The sequence below is a fragment of the Salmo trutta genome, chromosome 32 (genome assembly GCF_901001165.1).
Source record: "Salmo trutta chromosome 32, fSalTru1.1, whole genome shotgun sequence".
Lineage (NCBI taxonomy): Eukaryota > Metazoa > Chordata > Actinopteri > Salmoniformes > Salmonidae > Salmo > Salmo trutta.
Genome location: NC_042988.1, coordinates 30858760 through 30875698, shown reverse-complemented (window position 1 = coordinate 30875698; position 16939 = coordinate 30858760). Strand labels below are relative to the sequence as shown.

The window sequence follows — 16939 nt, the reverse complement described above, 5'->3', positions numbered from 1 at the left end:
TAGAAACATAAAAAAGATTGCTTTAATTTGATTAAAAACCCAGCATAGCCTCCCCTCCCCTTAATCAACGCTGGTATACCAGCATCACATAGGTGTCTTTTTATCCTGCCAATTATCCAAAAGTAGCCTATGAATAAAGTGGTTTTAAATGGTCGACTGAGAGTGCTTTGACATTTTTTACCCTCATGCTTTTTCATAATTCACAATTCACATACCTGCATTTCGCTTGTTCAGAAGGCTATCCATCCAGAGTTTCAGAGCGCCCCATTGTCCGATTACCAAAGACACACTCCAAACTATTTAGTCGTCCTATAATGCCATATCAACAGCAGATCTTTTTTAAATCTGCCTCGCACATAGGCAACGATACGATTGACAGGAGCCTAGTATTTTGTATAGACGTGAGAATGTTATGCGTAAAGATATTTAGGCCTGCGTGTGCACACAGTGCCATTGGAACGAGAGAAGAGATTTTTGATATGTTTCTGACCCAACATTATTTAGAAATATTGTTTTTGGTTTAAAAAACAACTGTATAGTTTTTTGTTTAATTTGATTCTAAACCAAACATATTAAAAAGATTCACCAGGCTGTAATGTAATCAAAAATGTAATCTACGTAATCCCCAGAAGTAATTATCATGAGAGGGCCAGAAACAATAACTAGTAATGCTGCAGACTCTAAGAAAGGTTAAAATCTCCCCTTTCTGGTAAATATAGTTATAAATTGCTGAGGTGTAGTCACTTCTCAGGACACAAGCTCAAGTACACAGTACAAATATGAAAGATTTAATGTGATGTATTTCCTATTCAACAAAATGGTATAAATAAGGCTTGAAATGACTTATATGCTTTCTAAATATAGTATAATCAATTTATAAACGACTAGCTATAAGATTTCCTTATAACTGTAAAATACATATTTGTATATTTAATATTAGAGAAAATGTGCATATTTCCTAAAGGTCTCGCTTGATCAAAATGTCTGCCCCCATCGATGTGAACGTCTCACAGCACTCTAGCCTGGCTTCCTGAACTTGTTAGGACCTCGCCTTTCATCTAATATTAATAATGTCCATTTATGACGAACAAAGTGTAGTGTAGGGTTCAGCCAGGAGTTGATGGACAGTCGGAAGAGCGAATGAAATGGTAGGAGGGACCACCCAGCTTCAAGTGGTGTCAGATTTCACATCCTGCTTCACACAGGCAGAAGAGACATACCCCTGTGTCCATTAGAATCAGGGCTACCGCTCAATGCAAGCCATTTCAATCTATGGTGTCCACATATCCATTTATAAGATGTCGGTTGGAACCGGTACCAGAACCACTCAGGTCCCCAAAACAGGGGACTTTACATCTATTATAACAAGTTGTTTAATTGTATACACTGACTTTTTAGACCTTATCAATAGCCTGGTGAATTTAATCTTGCTTATTGTCTACGTTTGGTATGTCCATGTCCAGACTACAATTAACAGTAGGCCTAGCCCCTATATCAGTGTGAATGCTATAGCCTATGTTTAACAATGTTTTTCCATATTGAAGCAATGCAACTAGAACAATGTGGACTGCAAACATGTTCAATATATACTGCTCAAAAAAATAAAGGGAACACTTAAACAACACATCTTAGATCTGAATGAAATAAATAATCTTATAAATACTTTTTTCTTTACATAGTTGAATGTGCTGACAACAAAATCACACAAAAATAATCAATGGAAATCCAATTTATCAACCCATGGAGGTCTGGATTTGGAGTCACACTCAAAATTTAAGTGGAAAACCACACTACAGGCTGATCCAACTTTGATGTAATGTCCTTAAAACAAGTCAAAATGAGGCTCAGTAGTGTGTGTGGCCTCCACGTGCCTGTATGACCTCCCTACAACGCCTGGGCATGCTCCTGATGAGGTGGCGGATTGTCTCCTGAGGGATCTCCTCCCAGACCTGGACTAAAGCATCCGCCAACTCCTGGACAGTCTGTGGTGCAACGTGGCGTTGGTGGATGGAGCGAGACATGATGTCCCAGATGTGCTCAATTGGATTCAGGTCTGGGGAACGGGCGGGCCAGTCCATAGCATCAATGCCTTCCTCTTGCAGGAACTGCTGACACACTCCAGCCACATGAGGTCTAGCATTGTCTTGCATTAGGAGGAACCCAGGGCCAACCGCACCAGCATATGGTCTCACAAGGGGTCTGAGGATCTCATCTCGGTACCTAATGGCAGTCAGGCTACCTCTGGCGAGCACATGGAGGGCTGTGCGGCCCCCCAAAGAAATGCCACCCCACACCATGACTGACCCACCACCAAACCGGTCATGCTGGAGGATGTTGCAGGCAGCAGAACGTTCTCCACGGCGTCTCCAGACTCTGTCACGTCTGTCACGTGCTCAGTGTGAACCTGCTTTCATCTGTGAAGAGCACAGGGCGCCAGTGGCGAATTTGCCAATCTTGGTGTTCTCTGGCAAATGCCAAACGTCCTGCACGGTGTTGGGCTGTAAGCACAACCCCCACCTGTGGACGTTGGGCCCTCATGCCACCCTCATGGAGTCTGTTTCTGACCGTTTGAGCAGGCACATGCACATTTGTGGCGTGCTGGAGGTCATTTTGCCGGGCTCTGTCAGTGCTTCTCCTGCTCCACCTTGCACAAAGGCGGAGGTAGCGGTCCTGCTGCTGGGTTGTTGCCCTCCTACGGCCTCCTCCACGTCTCCTGATGTACTGGCCTGTCTCCTGGTAGCGTCTCCATGCTCTGGACACTACGCTGACAGACACAGCAAACCTTCTTGCCACAGCTCGCATTGATGTGCCATCCTGGATGAGCTGCACTACCTGAGCCACTTGTGTGGGTTGTAGACTCCGTCTCATGCTACCACTAGAGTGAAAGCACCGCCAGCATTCAAAAGTGACCAAAACATCAGCCAGGAAGCATAGGAACTGAGAAGTGGTCTGTGGGCCCCACCTGCAGAACCACTCCTTTATTGGGGGTGTCTTGCTAATTGCCTATAATTTCCACCTGTTGTCTATTCCATTTGCACAACAGCATGTGAAATTTATTGTCAATCAGTGTTGCTTCCTAAGTGGACAGTTTGATTTCACAGAAGTGTGATTGACTTGGAGTTACATTGTGTTGTTTAAGTGTTCCCTTTATTTTCATTCGAATTGGAGTTGATGACAACATAATACATAAAAGACCATAAATACACAACTTGAAGCAACACATATTTAGCCATGGAGCACGTTCTGATTGACCCAGCCTGTTCATGCCACTGCCACCTAATGCGCCCATAATTCCTGTTGTGAAAATAGCTAAAGTATTTTTGACACACCCCAAAGCTGTAACGCTACCGCCAGTGCTAAGATTTACCATTGTGTTAGGTTTGTTCAAATAGGGCCCAAGTGTCATAAAATCATCACACCTGTATTAACCAGTCTCTGTCTCCTTAGGGGAGGGAACCCATTCACTGCAGTCAAGCTACGTCCCACAGTCACCAATGACCGCTCAGGCCCAGTCATCTAAACCTCCAGACCCACCCTCCTGTCCACCTCTCACAGGAGCGGCACCTCCAGCTGGGCATCACCCCATGCTGTCCCCCCTCCTCCTCCAGGCGGATGGACACAGGGCCGGACACTAGTGGACAGGACAACTTGACACTGTGGGCTGCTGTGCTAAAGATCCAGTAATTTCACTACTACAGATGCCATTAGAAATGACATTGTCTAATACATAGTTGCCCTACTGCTGCAAACGCTCCCTGTGAAGGTGGGAGGATTTATTTATGTAAACAGATGCACATATATAGATTTTCTAGACCTATTTTTGTCGGCGATGATGAGTGGCGACATACTACATGCGTTCTCGCTGGGCGTGTGCAAAAAGGAGTCGAGGAAAGCCTGAGATTGGACCGTTGAAATATCAGAATGTATTTGACAATTTTTTTTTTTTTTTGCTTGTTCAACCACTCGTCAAAGATTTTTCGTTGCCATAGGGCAGTAGATAAATGAATGTATAAATACGGGACCTATGCATCACAATTTACGGAGGTCCTTATGGTAGTGTTGCTCTTGTTATTGTGTATCTCAAATATGATATGTAAAATTGCATTGTTGCTATCATTACTAAAGACCAACAGCTGGCGACTGTGGAATATAACTATACTCATTCAAGGGAAGCGCACACATCGTTTTTCCCCCTCAACTCCTTCCAAGAAGTGTACAACGAATTTGATTGGTTGTGTGTCATTGTCATCTTGCTGATTGGTTTTACAGTTAAGTGTTCATACAGTGCTGCTGTTACTAGTGGAAGATTTTAGACCTGTTTACCTTAACTCAACAAACCAACAGTAATCATTCTGTGAAACGTCTCTCACCTGTCTGTTATTCAGGTAGCCCGGGTCATGTTCATTAGGCACCAAACGGAAGAAAGCAGACTGAAACCTTTGAGGGAATGTTTCTTATTGTTTGATAAGAAACTTTCAACTGTTTTAAAATGTTTTCCATTACATTTCCTAATGAATATGACCCAGTAGTGCTGTGGACATACGTTGTTAAATGGAACTCATAACTTCCCATAGACCGTGCAGGCATTTTGCTTTTATCTTCATGCTTCATGGAAGGCATTTTCAACCTAGTGGCTAATTTTATTATTTTTCTTTGGTCTGCCCTGCCTACTCCCTGAGTTTGGAACATTGCTGTATGAAAATAAACAAATATACACTGAACAAAAATGTAAATGCAGCATGTAAAGTCTTGGTCCCATATTTCATGAGCTGAAATAAAAGATTCCAGAAATGTTCCATATGCATAAAAAAACGTACTTCTCTCAATTGTTGTGCACAAATGTATTTACATCCCTGTTAGTGAGCATTTCTCTTTTGCCAAAATAATCCATTCACCTGACAGGTGTGGCAAATAAAGAAACTGATTTAACAGCATGATCATTACACAGGTGCACCTTGTGCTGGGGTCAATAAAAGACCACTCTAAAATGTGCAGTTTTGTCACACAACACAATGCCACAGATGTCTCAAGTTTTGAGGGAGCGTGAAATTGTCATGCTGACTGCAGGAATGTCCACCAGAACTGTTGCCAGATAATCAAATGTTAATTTCTCTACCATAAGCCGCCTCCAACATCATTTTAGAGAATTTGTCAGTACGCCCAACCGGCCTCACAACCGCAGACCATGTGTAAGGCATCATGTAGGCGAGTGGTTTGCTGATGTCAATGTTGTGAAAAGAGTGCCCCATGGTGGCGGTGGGGTTATGGTATGGGCAGACATAAACTACGGACAACGAACACAATTACATTTTATCGATAGCAATTTTAATGCAGAGATAACGTGATGAAATCCCGAAGCCCATTGTCGTGCCATTCATTCGCCACCATCACCTCATGTTTCAGCATGATAATGCACAGCTCCATGTCGCAATGATCTGTACACAATTCCTGGAAGCTGAAATGTCCCAGTTCTTCCATGGTCTGCATACTCACCAGACATGTCACCAATTGAGCATGTTTGGGACGCGCTGGCTCGACGTACGACAATGTGTTCCAGTTCCCGCCAATATCCAGCCACTTCACACAGCCACTGAAGAGGAGTGGGACAACATTCCATAATCAACAGCCTGATCGACTCCATGCGAAGGAGATGTTTTGTGCTTCATGAGGCAAATGCTAGTCACACCAGATACTGACTGGTTTTCTGATCCACGCCCCTACTTTTAAGGCATCTGTGACCAACAGATGCATATCTGTATTCCCGGTCATGTGAAATCCATAGATTAGGGCTTAAGGAATGTATTTAAATTGACTGATTTCCTCATATGAACTGTAACTCAGTAAAATCTTAGAAATTGTTGCATGTTGCATTTATATTTTTGTTCAGTATATTTTGCTTCACTGCTTGTCTTCTCGTTATTTCAACTCTTTGTCGTGATAAATTGTTATTGGTGAATTATAAATGTTATGACCAATAATATATAACATAGTTTATAACTAGAAAGGCCGGGCTTCAATCCAAGGCACACTGTTAATAGACCTTTTAAAGGCAATTTCCCTGAAGTTTGCAGAGATCACATTCATGTTCAACTCTGGATGTCAGCTCTGATTCTAATCATTAACTGGTTGAAAAACTGAATCCGGTTCCTTACAACTGGGTCCAATTGAACAAGAACAGGGTTGTCTTCTACAAAGTGATTGGGCACTGATCTAGAATCAGTTGAGCTTTTTAGACCATAATTAATCTGATTATATGGAAAGAGGGACCTGATCCTAGATCAGCACTCCTACTTTGAGACGCTTTATGAATACGGGCCAGGAAAAGTTTTAAAAGATCAGTCAAGACATGTACCGCACTCGTGTTTATTTACAATAACTCTTATAAAAAATAACCTCAATCATGATAGCGTGTGTAGTGTTTCAAAGCAGATCCATGTAAAATACACCCCCCAATATATAACCCCATTTTATTACATGACATGGACAGTAACAATACACTACTGGTGTAGAGAGATATGGGTACTGAGACATTCTCGGTTGATTGTCTATTGTAGGGAGGATCGCAGACTGAGTTGTCACTGAGAAGAATACTAAGAAGGCTACACATGTCAACCTGCTTGTAGTATGCAAAAACATGCATGCTTTTCCTCCCTCCCTTGGCTGAGTCCGCTTGGTTGTAGGTCAAAGACGTGGTGTCCGACTTGACCTGGGTGAACTCTACAGAGCTGTGTAGGGCGCTTCAACCTATGTCCTAATATCCACACTACTTAGATTGCACATTTTTATTGGGCATGCATTCTAAGTGGTTATAGTAACATGAAAGGATATTGGAACAGAGACCCCTGTTCATTAGGCAGCAAACGGTAGAAAATGGACTGAAACAGGGAGGGACTACCTGGTCGTGTCCAATAAGAAACGCTGAGGTCTGCAGACCTATATAAAAGCAATCTATCATAATCATACCCTTGAAAATATGACATGGCCACAGAATAAAAAGAAACCAGAACAGACAACAGCTCAAAGACACATTTTCAATGTCTCAGTGTTACGTTTAAAACCCTCCCCCAGCCAGAGTCAAGCTGGGAAAAGATATTCTGTGACACTGGCCCAGACTGAGTAGGGGCAGCATTCTCAAAGGCTTCAAAACAGAGGTTCAAAAGGGTTGCTTAAAGCGGCTCTCGCTCGATGGGTCATTTCCTTATAGTCATATACCTGTACAGTGACAAACCATTTCCCAACATAATGAGTCTTCTTTAAAAAATACATAATTAATCCTAGAATGTGACTGCATGAAACAGAAGGCGCTTCAGGAGTGGCAGAACTGAACAATTCCCAGGTGCGGCGCAATTGGAATTTAACATTGAGCACAAATCAACTTGTGCCTCCGTTTGATTAAACATGACAAAATAAAGGAATTCTATCAAGTAAATGATTTGTTATTGATCCACGTCTTGAGCCACATAATGATCACAATCCCTTTCTGGGCCTATATCAAAGAGCCTCAGAGTAGGATTGCCCATCTAGGATCAGTTTGGCTTTTAAATCATAATGCACAAGGTATATATGGACAGGGAGGACCTGATCCTAGATCTCCTAGCACTCCTACTCAGATGCACTTTTTGAATATGCGCCCTGGGGCCGTATCCACAAAGAGTAAAACATTTGGTCGTAAGTGCTAAAAGACATTTTACTCCTACTCTTATGGGTAAAAATAAAAGCTATGCGGAAAGCTTTAGTCATAACAGTCCCCCACCTAGTCGAGAGATATTTAGGAAACCTCATGAGCTGTCCTAACCAGTTAAGTTACCAACAGGTGTCTTGGTAATAGAAAAAGGCAGTGGTTCCTGCACCATAGACAGGCAGTTGCTTTGGAGTTGAAAGAATGTTTGATATTTCTATTTGATCAACCCATAATAATGTACACCTTGTACCTTGGATAATGATTTCACAAGGCTTCGTTCACATGACAGCCTATGCCTAAATACTTACAACCACTAGGCTAATAAACAATCCCACAGTTCTCTTTCAATGATTTCATGACCCCTACATCATGTCATTTAAAGTTATCCCTTTGAGCGCAATATCACATTAAAAACAGATGCCTAAAAGTAGCCGTGCTTGTGGGTTGGGCAATGGAAAGCGTCTACAGCCTATATTAACTGATTGTGTTTGGTAAAATTAGACCTTTCCGATAATGTTACATAAAGCGTTTCAGAAAGTGACTCGATGCCTAGTGTGCCAAAGCTATTTAGATGTGTTGAACAGAAGTGTGCTGATATAACGGTCATATTTTAACTGTCAAACTGTATGATTCAGTGCAATATGCCCATCACATTATTCTAAACATATGCAAACCAACATATTAGGCTAAATTAAAAGTAGACAAAGTGATCGTGTCGGGCAGATGATATCAAACGTTGTACCACTGCAACATTCACCGTAGTTGTCTGAAGCGTGCTATACAGCTGGCAGGGCCTCGTCCTGATTGGTTATTCCTTCTCATTTGCAACAATGTCAATGAGCATCATCACTACCCTTCTTTTGCGCTACCTCAAACTGTCGTGATTACCAACGGAGAAACTTTTATGAGTTGATTTTTCTCCTGGCTCAGTTTGTCTGAGCAGTAACTTATCATAAAACCTACTCTGAGCTGGGAGATTTTTGTTGTTGTCTTAAAACGGGATCCTAGGATCTTTTCTGATACGCTTTGTGGAATATGGCCCCTGGCTGTTTTCTGCTCTATAGCGTAATAAAGGCACCAGCAGTAGATAGACAAAGATCAGGCTTCTTCACTAGATAATACTACCAAAGTATATTCTACCATGTGCAAATGTAGCTTTTCACATGCACCTCTATCATATTATCAGAATGAATGGCTGGCTATAAGTTCATTGTGGCGACTACTTAATCATTGTATAGAAAATCCATGGCATCCTCAGTGTGTAATAATTCTAAACAACACAGTTCTAAGACCCAGCTGGGCTGTGAGGATGAGCTAGCTACTGGTTGGTTCTTCTACCCGAAGGTGGCGCCACAGTTGGGACATCTCCTCTGGCGCAGTGCCAGGCAGAATAAGATCCCCAGGGGGAAGAAGAAGACGGCACACATGATCCCCAGACAGGTGAAGTCATCCTCCAGCACGCCCACTCTGAAAAAAGATAAACACACATTAAAGAGACAGAAAGTTGGTCTCTGGTGATGCTCTCCAGCAAAAAAGGGGCCACCTGAGCAAAAACATGTTTGCTTATAACTAAGGATTTGTGTGGTTTTATGAGATAAGAAGTTTAAAAATGATCATATATGTAACAACATTCAAGCAAAAAAAATGTAACTCATCAATTAGCAACTAAATTCCCATCCACCCCAGAAAGCATTTTTTAGGACTGAGAAAACTCATGTCAATGCATCCACCTCCCAAAAACCAAGCGCAGGAAAAGGAGCACCTATTGGTGTAGAGATTGAACCATTCTGTTGTTGTGTGTCAAGTCGCCACATGGCAAATAACTAATAATGAGAGAGAGAGAATAATAAGTAGCCTATACTTTCTAGCAGTCATTGTGACTCAGGGCTTTCTAGGTTTCCATGGTAATCCAGTGCTATTAGATGTATGAGCCGTGAACATAATCATCACACTGTGGTCTCACTGTGTGACCTGGAGAATCACATGGAGAGAGAGTTAACTGTGGCTTCCCCTGACCAGAGTGGCTTCCCCTGACCAGAGTGGCTTCCCCTGACCAGAGTGGCTTCCCCTGACCAGAGTGGCTACTAGAAGGAACAGAGCTGCAGGGGTTAACAGCTAGTCTTACGACTCCACATGTTGGCTGACTAGCATCATGTCCAATGCATCTGTCAACTCCCCTTAGAGGAAACCTACATTGTATAGACCCAAATATGTCTAGATGTTCAACTGTAGTGATTACACTATACACCTACATCACAATCACATCATGGTGTTAAAATCAGAAGTGCTTTTTGTGACATATTGAAACAGTGTTTATAAGCGTTGTGACTAGAAGGAGTGCAGCTACCAGAAGTTACTTTTTAGAGCAGGTTAGGAGAGCATTTTAGCTAGCCCTAACCCTTTTCCTAACCTAAGTCTCCTAACCTGCTACGAGAAAAGGTAACTTCCAGTTGAAGCTGTACTTCCTCTAGTTACAACCTTTTCTAAAAGTAACGGTGGACAGCAAAAATATGTGAGCAACAGGTGGAGCGCAAATGTAGTGTGGACTTTGACGTTTTGCCTGCTGTGTGTGTGTGTGTGTGTGTGTGTGTGTGTGCGTGCGTGTGTTGCCAGCCTGCACCTGCCCTGCTGTGTGCCATGTACATGTCATGGGTGTGTTTACACCGCCACTGCTTATCAGCTGAGTATCAGAGTGTGCCAAGGCCACAAACTGGACTAGAACCCTTTAGTGAACCTGGCAATGCAAATAGTGGTAACAATCTAGTGGTGACAAACTAAAACAGGCCGTCTCCCTCTACTCTCAATCTAGTGGTGACAAACTAAAACAGGCCGTCTCCCTCTACTCTCAATCTAGTGGTGACAAACTAAAACAGGCCGTCTCCCTCTACTCTCAATCTAGTGGTGACAAACTAAAACAGGCCGTCTCCCTCTACTCTCAATCTAGTGGTGACAAACTAAAACAGGCCGTCTCCCTCTACTCTCAATCTAGTGGTGACAAACTAAAACAGGCCGTCTCCCTCTACTCTCAATCTAGTGGTGACAAACTAAAACAGGCCGTCTCCCTCTACTCTCAATCTAGTGGTGACAAACTAAAACAGCCGTCTCCTCTACTCTACTAGTGGTGACAAACTAAAACAGGCCGTCTCCCTCTACTCTCAATCTAGTGGTGACAAACTAAAACAGGCCGTCTCCCTCTACTCTCAATCTAGTGGTGACAAACTAAAACAAGCCGTCTCCCTCTACTCTCAATCTAGTGGTGACAAACTAAAACAAGCCGTCTCCCTCTACTCTCAATCTAGTGGTGACAAACTAAAACAGGCCGTCTCCCTCTACTCTCAATCTAGTGGTGACAAACTAAAACAGGCCGTCTCCCTCTACTCTCAATCTAGTGGTGACAAACTAAACAAGGCCGTCTCCCTCTACTCTCAATCTAGTGGTGACAAACTAAAACAGGCCGTCTCCCTCTACTCTCAATCTAGTGGTGACAAACTAAAACAGGCCGTCTCCCTCTACTCTCAATCTAGTGGTGACAAACTAAAACAGGCCGTCTCCCTCTACTCTCAATCTAGTGGTGACAAACTAAAACAGGCCGTCTCCCTCTACTCTCAATCTAGTGGTGACAAACTAAAACAGGCCGTCTCCCTCTACTCTCAATCTAGTGGTGACAAACTAAAACAGGCCGTCTCCCTCTACTCTCAATCTAGTGGTGACAAACTAAAACAGGCCGTCTCCCTCTACTCTCAATCTAGTGGTGACAAACTAAAACAGGCCGTCTCCCTCTACTCTCAATCTAGTGGTGACAAACTAAAACAGGCCGTCTCCCTCTACTCTCAATCTAGTGGTGACAAACTAAAACAGGCCGTCTCCCTCTACTCTCAATCTAGTGGTGACAAACTAAAACAGGCCGTCTCCCTCTACTCTCAATCTAGTGGTGACAAACTAAAACAGGCCGTCTCCCTCTACTCTCAATCTAGTGGTGACAAACTAAAACAGGCCGTCTCCCTCTACTCTCAATCTAGTGGTGCCAAACTAAAACAGGCCGTCTCCCTCTACTCTCAATCTAGTGGTGACAAACTAAAACAGGCCGTCTCCCTCTACTCTCAATCTAGTGGTGACAAACTAAAACAAGCCGTCTCCCTCTACTCTCAATCTAGTGGTGACAAACTAAAACAGGCCGTCTCCCTCTACTCTCAATCTAGTGGTGACAAACTAAAACAGGCCGTCTCCCTCTACTCTCAATCTAGTGGTGACAAACTAAAACAGGCCGTCTCCCTCTACTCTCAATCTAGTGGTGCCAAACTAAAACAAGCCGTCTCCCTCTACTCTCAATCTAGTGGTGACAAACTAAAACAAGCCGTCTCCCTCTACTCTCAATCTAGTGGTGACAAACTAAAACAGGCCGTCTCCCTCTACTCTCAATCTAGTGGTGACAAACTAAAACAAGCCGTCTCCCTCTACTCTCAATCTAGTGGTGACAAACTAAAACAGGCCGTCTCCCTCTACTCTCAATCTAGTGGTGACAAACTAAAACAGGCCGTCTCCCTCTACTCTCAATCTAGTGGTGACAAACTAAAACAGGCCGTCTCCCTATACTCTCAATCTAGTGGTGACAAACTAAAACAGGCCGTCTCCCTCTACTCTCAATCTAGTGGTGACAAACTAAAACAAGCCGTCTCCCTCTACTCTCAATCTAGTGGTGACAAACTAAAACAGGCCGTCTCCCTCTACTCTCAATCTAGTGGTGACAAACTAAAACAGGCCGTCTCCCTCTACTCTCAATCTAGTGGTGACAAACTAAAACAGGCCGTCTCCCTCTACTCTCAATCTAGTGGTGACAAACTAAAACAGGCCGTCTCCCTCTACTCTCAATCTAGTGGTGACAAACTAAAACAGGCCGTCTCCCTCTACTCTCAATCTAGTGGTGACAAACTAAAACAAGCCGTCTCCCTCTACTCTCAATCTAGTGGTGACAAACTAAAACAGGCCGTCTCCCTCTACTCTCAATCTAGTGGTGACAAACTAAAACAGGCCGTCTCCCTCTACTCTCAATCTAGTGGTGACAAACTAAAACAGGAACAGGCCGTCTCCCTCTACTCTCAATCTAGTGGTGACAAACTAAAACAGGCCGTCTCCCTCTACTCTCAATCTAGTGGTGACAAACTAAAACAGGCCGTCTCCCTCTACTCTCAATCTAGTGGTGACAAACTAAAACAGGCCGTCTCCCTCTACTCTCAATCTAGTGGTGACAAACTAAAACAGGCCGTCTCCCTCTACTCTCAATCTAGTGGTGACAAACTAAAACAAGCCGTCTCCCTCTACTCTCAATCTAGTGGTGACAAACTAAAACAAGCCGTCTCCCTCTACTCTCAATCTAGTGGTGACAAACTAAAACAGGCCGTCTCCCTCTACTCTCAATCTAGTGGTGACAAACTAAAACAGGCCGTCTCCCTCTACTCTCAATCTAGTGGTGACAAACTAAAACAGGCCGTCTCCCTCTACTCTCAATCTAGTGGTGACAAACTAAAACAGGCCGTCTCCCTCTACTCTCAATCTAGTGGTGACAAACTAAAACAAGCCGTCTCCCTCTACTCTCAATCTAGTGGTGACAAACTAAAACAGGCCGTCTCCCTCTACTCTCAATCTAGTGGTGACAAACTAAAACAGGCCGTCTCCCTCTACTCTCAATCTAGTGGTGACAAACTAAAACAGGCCGTCTCCCTCTACTCTCAATCTAGTGGTGACAAACTAAAACAGGCCGTCTCCCTCTACTCTCAATCTAGTGGTGACAAACTAAAACAGGCCGTCTCCCTATACTCTCAATCTAGTGGTGACAAACTAAAACAAGCCGTCTCCCTCTACTCTCAATCTAGTGGTGCCAAACTAAAACAAGCCGTCTCCCTCTACTCTCAATCTAGTGGTGACAAACTAAAACAGGCCGTCTCCCTCTACTCTCAATCTAGTGGTGACAAACTAAAACAGGCCGTCTCCCTCTACTCTCAATCTAGTGGTGACAAACTAAAACAAGCCGTCTCCCTCTACTCTCAATCTAGTGGTGACAAACTAAAACAAGCCGTCTCCCTCTACTCTCAATCTAGTGGTGACAAACTAAAACAGGCCGTCTCCCTCTACTCTCAATCTAGTGGTGACAAACTAAAACAAGCCGTCTCCCTCTACTCTCAATCTAGTGGTGACAAACTAAAACAAGCCGTCTCCCTCTACTCTCAATCTAGTGGTGACAAACTAAAACAAGCCGTCTCCCTCTACTCTCAATCTAGTGGTGACAAACTAAAACAGGCCGTCTCCCTCTACTCTCAATCTAGTGGTGACAAACTAAAACAGGCCGTCTCCCTCTACTCTCAATCTAGTGGTGACAAACTAAAACAGGCCGTCTCCCTCTACTCTCAATCTAGTGGTGACAAACTAAAACAAGCCGTCTCCCTCTACTCTCAATCTAGTGGTGACAAACTAAAACAGGCCGTCTCCCTCTACTCTCAATCTAGTGGTGACAAACTAAAACAGGCCGTCTCCCTCTACTCTCAATCTAGTGGTGACAAACTAAAACAGGCCGTCTCCCTCTACTCTCAATCTAGTGGTGTCAAACTAAAACAGGCCGTCTCCCTCTACTCTCAATCTAGTGGTGACAAACTAAAACAAGCCGTCTCCCTCTACTCTCAATCTAGTGGTGACAAACTAAAACAGGCCGTCTCCCTCTACTCTCAATCTAGTGGTGACAAACTAAAACAGGCCGTCTCCCTCTACTCTCAATCTAGTGGTGACAAACTAAAACAGGCCGTCTCCCTCTACTCTCAATCTAGTGGTGACAAACTAAAACAGGCCGTCTCCCTCTACTCTCAATCTAGTGGTGACAAACTAAAACAGGCCGTCTCCCTCTACTCTCAATCTAGTGGTGACAAACTAAAACAGGCCGTCTCCCTCTACTCTCAATCTAGTGGTGACAAACTAAAACAGGCCGTCTCCCTCTACTCTCAATCTAACACTCCTAGAAACCAGGCTCTATTATTTGACTTGGTGGTCCAGGCCTCAGAAGTGAAAACAAAAAAAAGTCTGTATTTACACCAAACACTGATGTAAAGTCTCATTGGAAATGTGCCATTAGTGTAGTCTATCATCAATTAGACTATTATGTTCATTTTAAAAACACTAAATGTGATTTTTTTTCTTTTTACAAAATCAACACAAGACAGACACTACAGCTGCTGGGTCATGTTCATTAGGCACCAAACGGAATAAAACAGACAAACAGGAACCAGCTACCTTGACTTGTCTAATAAGAAACACTCCTTTTCTGTTGCAAAACATTTCAATGTTTATTAGGACAAACGTTTTCCGTTGTATGACCTAAAGAACACGACCCTGACCATTTTTCATACAAGACCACGTTGACGTTTGACCTTCAAAAGCATCATACAGTACAGTCAATCAACTTCCTCTCTCCTGTCACATGTCTGTGTTCTTAGCAGCTGACACTAAAAGGATGTGTCAGACAAATTGAAACCACTGCGGTCACTCTCGAAATGAAGCTTTCCCCTACAGCAGCAGCTTTGGCGTGTACTAGGCCGGCCTGCCCGCCCGCCTGCCTGCCTGCCCGCCCGCCCGCAGTGTGTGTGTGTGTAATACTGTTATCGTGATGCTCACATGTAGCTATGCTGTGGAACATCCTTTAGACACAGATGGAGCAGAAGACAATGGTCATTTGACACATGGAAACCACGTGTTCACCACAGGAACACTATTGATAGACACTGAAAAGGCTTTCCTTGACAGCAGATTAGCCTACTGACCTGTCTTGGTTTGGCAGACCCCTACACCTTCTCCCAAATCAGATCAAATTGTATTTGTCACATGCACCAAATACAAATCTGGTTCCCCCTTCAACTGCGGTTCATCTCAAGGTTTCAAACAATGCTCTTCTTTCTAAATCACCTTTGTTACACGCTTGTTATAGCATTACTCCACCCTGTGGCTTTCAGAGAGTTCAGCTCTGTGCGAATAACAGCTTAATGGAACATTTCAACACTTTCCAAACTCATTCATCATCTCCAGCATCACCCCAATGTCAACATAGGTGAAAACAGCAGGTTTCTGTTTCTCTCTCTGAAAAAGATAGACCATAACCTAACCAGGTGACATCATATGCGGTGCATCCTGTGATGTCAACCAACTCCTCCTAATATTTATATATTGCTTAATTCCATGATTTTACTTTGAGATGTGTGTATTGTTGTGAATTGTTAGCTACTACTACACTGTTGGAGCTAGGAACACAAGCATTTCACTACACCTGCAATAACATCTGTTAAATATATGTTTGTGACCAATAAAATTTGATTTGAACTGAGAAGTCAAAGGTTACTTTACTAAAATTTAATAAAACAATAAGACTGAATTGAAGGCGGCCAGAAATCCAAATAGTTCCCCCTCCATAGATACAATACTGTTGTATTGAATTCTGTGCCCCCTTCAAACATACAGTATGCTTCCCCACTATGAGTGTGTTGTTTGGGGCTGGTGTCTCACCTGCAGGCTGGGCAGCCCCCCACCACCACCACAGAGGGCTGGATGATCGTGTATGTACCAGGGTAGGGCTGCTGGGCTATGGCTGGGCCCATCTGAGCACTGGGGCCTCCTTGGAACCCTGTGGTAGGATAAGGGGAGGGGAGAGGAGTTTGAGGTTGAATTAGGCTAGATCTGAACTACAAGGGGAAGTCATGAGTGTTAGTTTCCGTTTCAGTCAGTCAAGAGAGGTAAAGGAATATATAGTATTTCACTAGTAAAATAACGAACCCAGTAGACTACTCTAATACACACTTGTACATGTGTGAAATGTGACAAATATAAGCAGCCACCCAAATTATTATTGGTATTACAGTCTACAATGTGTAGGCTACTCTATAAACCTAAAATAAAAAAAGTTACGTTATGGCGGTTCCAGCATTTGCACATCGGCGCGTAACGACGTCATACTCCAGGAGCGAGCTGTGGACGTTAGGTAACAACCCTACAATGTGATCTACTTGCCTGGGCCAGTGGGGTACTGATATGGCGGCGGCTGTTGAAAGCCCGGGGGCGCAGGGGTCGGGGCGGGGATAGCTCCATAATTGTGCTGCTGGCCATATTCATACGCCCCCGGGACGACGTTAGCATACGCGGGAGGACGGTCTTGGAGAAGAGGTTTGCTGTCCATATCTGTTGCGTCCTCAAGTTATCTTTCTCTTTCTTTGCCTTGGCTGGCCCTCT

At 43.6% G+C, this 16939-nt stretch overlaps 2 protein-coding genes across 4 annotated transcripts in view; one reads left to right on the top strand and one right to left on the bottom strand.

Moving 5' to 3' along the window:
- LOC115171696 (brain-specific angiogenesis inhibitor 1-associated protein 2-like protein 1) overlaps positions 1–4740 on the top strand; it is a 73545-nt gene extending 68805 nt beyond the window's left edge. For all 3 annotated transcript variants that reach the window (XM_029728745.1, XM_029728744.1, XM_029728743.1), the window contains one exon: positions 3448–4740. In XM_029728745.1, the coding sequence (XP_029584605.1) occupies positions 3448–3520 (73 nt within the window). In that variant the 3' untranslated portion in view covers positions 3521–4740. The remainder of the gene's footprint in view (positions 1–3447) is intronic.
- Positions 4741–6347: 1607 nt separating this feature from the next.
- bri3 (brain protein I3) lies at positions 6348–16904 on the bottom strand. The gene is made up of 3 exons (XM_029728739.1): positions 16721–16904; positions 16220–16337; positions 6348–9148 (listed from the first exon to the last, which is right to left on the bottom strand). The coding sequence occupies exons 1-3, from the start codon at positions 16884–16886 to the stop codon at positions 9016–9018; spliced, it is 417 nt and encodes a 138-aa protein (XP_029584599.1). The 5' UTR covers positions 16887–16904; the 3' UTR covers positions 6348–9015.
- Positions 16905–16939: the final 35 nt, after the last annotated feature.